The 2,500-nt window shown below is 39.8% G+C and overlaps 1 protein-coding gene across 2 annotated transcripts in view; it reads left to right on the forward strand.

Moving 5' to 3' along the window:
• LOC138060572 (uncharacterized) overlaps positions 1–1,260 on the forward strand; it is a 9,072-nt gene extending 7,812 nt beyond the window's left edge. For both annotated transcript variants that reach the window (XM_068906418.1, XM_068906417.1), the window contains exon 4: positions 1–1,260. This exon is cut by the window's left edge and continues 210 nt beyond it. In XM_068906418.1, the coding sequence (XP_068762519.1) occupies positions 1–658 (658 nt within the window). In that variant the 3' untranslated portion in view covers positions 659–1,260.
• Positions 1,261–2,500: the final 1,240 nt, after the last annotated feature.

A 2,500-nucleotide genomic window follows, 5' to 3' on the forward strand; every position in this document is an offset into this window, starting at 1 on the left:
CCACTTTGCTAGAAAAGTCAATGATGGTTACTATAATCACGGGTTGGTTTGCAAACCTCTTCTAAATACAAGCAAGTGTATTGTTGAAAGAAATCGTTTGGCAAATCTTGGACCCTATCAACAGGTAGCCCAGGCTATGATCAGTCCACAACTCAGTGCAGGCTGGGATACCTGTTCAGAGGCATCAAGTGCTTTAGCTCCACTCGAGTCTTCGTGTTGTGTTGTAAAGGAGTCAACATGTCAATCAATTACCTGTGGAGAAATGGTTGAAGACATGTTAAAAAGCAAAGGAGGCAAAAGTCGACAAATCACTGAGGTCTCTAACATGATGAGTGACAATGTATCAGTTAAAGGTCAAAGTTGTCTGTCAGCTTCACCAGGGAAAATTTTCACATGGCCAGGTTCAAAATCAACACAGGAACTAGGAATCTTTTCACTTGTGCACATGCTGTCCATTAAGGACAACCAGAAACTGGCGTTAGCAGAGAATCTTGTGGAATATTTGGTTTGTTTGTCATGGCAACTCAGCAGCGACAACACGAAGTACATACGCTGGAGCTTATCGAATTTTCAACTGGTTTCACCTCCTTCACTGAAGGTGATTGCTAAGTCAGTGCTTGCCTGTGTAAATGGCTTAGACATGGTGTATCACCATTAATGCTTGTCACTAACTTTAATACAGATGCAGTATTATTGCCCCAATTAACTGAGATAATTTAGTCAGTTACAGTAGTATAATTTATCATGTTGTTGTTTGGCAAGGTAGAGTAACAGGGAGGCTGGAAGCCACCTAATGAGAAGGACATCATGATAATATCTTGTATATATAAGCAATGGAGAAGCTCATGTGGACCTGCTATACCCACCCACCCATATAATCACAGAGGACAGCCACAACATCGGGAGCTTCATCCAAAGAGGGAGAGATCAATCGGTACCTGAGCCATACGTGATTAATTAACCCCTTGACTACGGTAGCTCCTCTATTAGTGTCATAAAAACTAAGGATGGTCTATAGTTCTGAATTTTTTTCCTTGCTCTTGTTCATGTGGTAAGCACACTAGTACAGAACGCATGCACATTCGTAAAATACATGTACGTATTGAGAAAAAAAAATGCAAATCCTCTGTTTGGGGTCCCCCGTGCTACTTTCGATCCAAAGAGGGAGAGATTAATCGGTCCCTGAGCCATACGTGTTTAATTTAACCCCTTGACTACGGTAGCTCCTCTGTTAGTGTAATAAAAACTAAGGATAGTCTATAGTTCTGAATTTTTTTTCTTGCTCTTGTTCATGTGGTAAGCACACTAGTACAGAACGCATGCGCATTCGTAAAATACGCATTGAGAAAAAAAGAATTGCAAAAACTCTGTTTGGGGTTCCCCTGAGCCATACGTGATTAAAACCCCTTGACTACGGTAGCTCCTCTGTTAGTGTCTCCTGTTCTTATTTGATTTAAGGACGCGTTCGATTGACCGTATTCCGGAATAAGAATACGTGGTGTGATGATTAAAACGGTTTGTTTGGCGCCTTTCGAAGCAACAAGGATAATAACAATACGTTTAAAATAGCATTTTAGCAGGTGTTTGACAATTTTAATGTGAATCTCGTAAAAACGAAGGATTTTTAAATTGTATTCCATGTATTCCTCTTTCGGAATACGGTCAATCGAATGCACCCTAAAAGTTGGTGGAGCCAATAAAACTTCACCATTAGATCGGAGATCGTATAGTGATTTCTTCTTGATTTGATCTAGACTTTGTATGTAATAAGGTGATAGCAGAAACCCATAAGGGTTGAAACGTGTAACGGTCCCTTGTTTGCTGGGAAACAAGCTTCTGGATATTCAATTTGCTAAGTACCATATTTGGAACAACAATAGCGAGGGGTTTCCAAATATGGTACTTATCATTGAAACATTCAACCAATCAGTTCGCACTGAATATTCGAAAGCTGTGAACGCGCGTTACACGTTTCAACCCTTATGGGTTTCTGGTGATAGTCCATGTATTTCCTTGCAAGTCATCAATAAAATTTGTATTTAATCCTTAGTTTTACTGGTAGCCAGTGTAGTTTGAACATCAACGGCGTGATACGACAGAAACGTGTAGAGTTACATATAAGTCTAGCAGCCATATTTTCCAAACGCTGAAGCATTTTAATTTGACCATCAGAGCATCCATAAAGAAGACTGTTACAATAATCCAATCGGGCCATTATCGTTGCCTGTGTTGGTGTACGAGCTGATTCATATGTGAGATGCTTCCTTATTCTCCTTATGTTGTATAGATAGAAATGTCCCAGAACGCACATTTTCGTTATATTGGTATCAAATTTCATTTTACGATCGAACCATACTTCAAGGCTCCTCGCTGTAGTAGTTGTTTTAACTTTAGAATGTCCAATTGTCATTTCATCAAGGGATACTTTGCCTAGTTGTTGTGGCGTCCCTATTGCCAAGAATTCCGTTTTTCCTTCGTTCAGTTTAAGTCTGCTTTGATA

Source organism: Montipora capricornis, chromosome 8 (assembly GCF_036669925.1).
Source record: "Montipora capricornis isolate CH-2021 chromosome 8, ASM3666992v2, whole genome shotgun sequence".
Lineage (NCBI taxonomy): Eukaryota > Metazoa > Cnidaria > Anthozoa > Scleractinia > Acroporidae > Montipora > Montipora capricornis.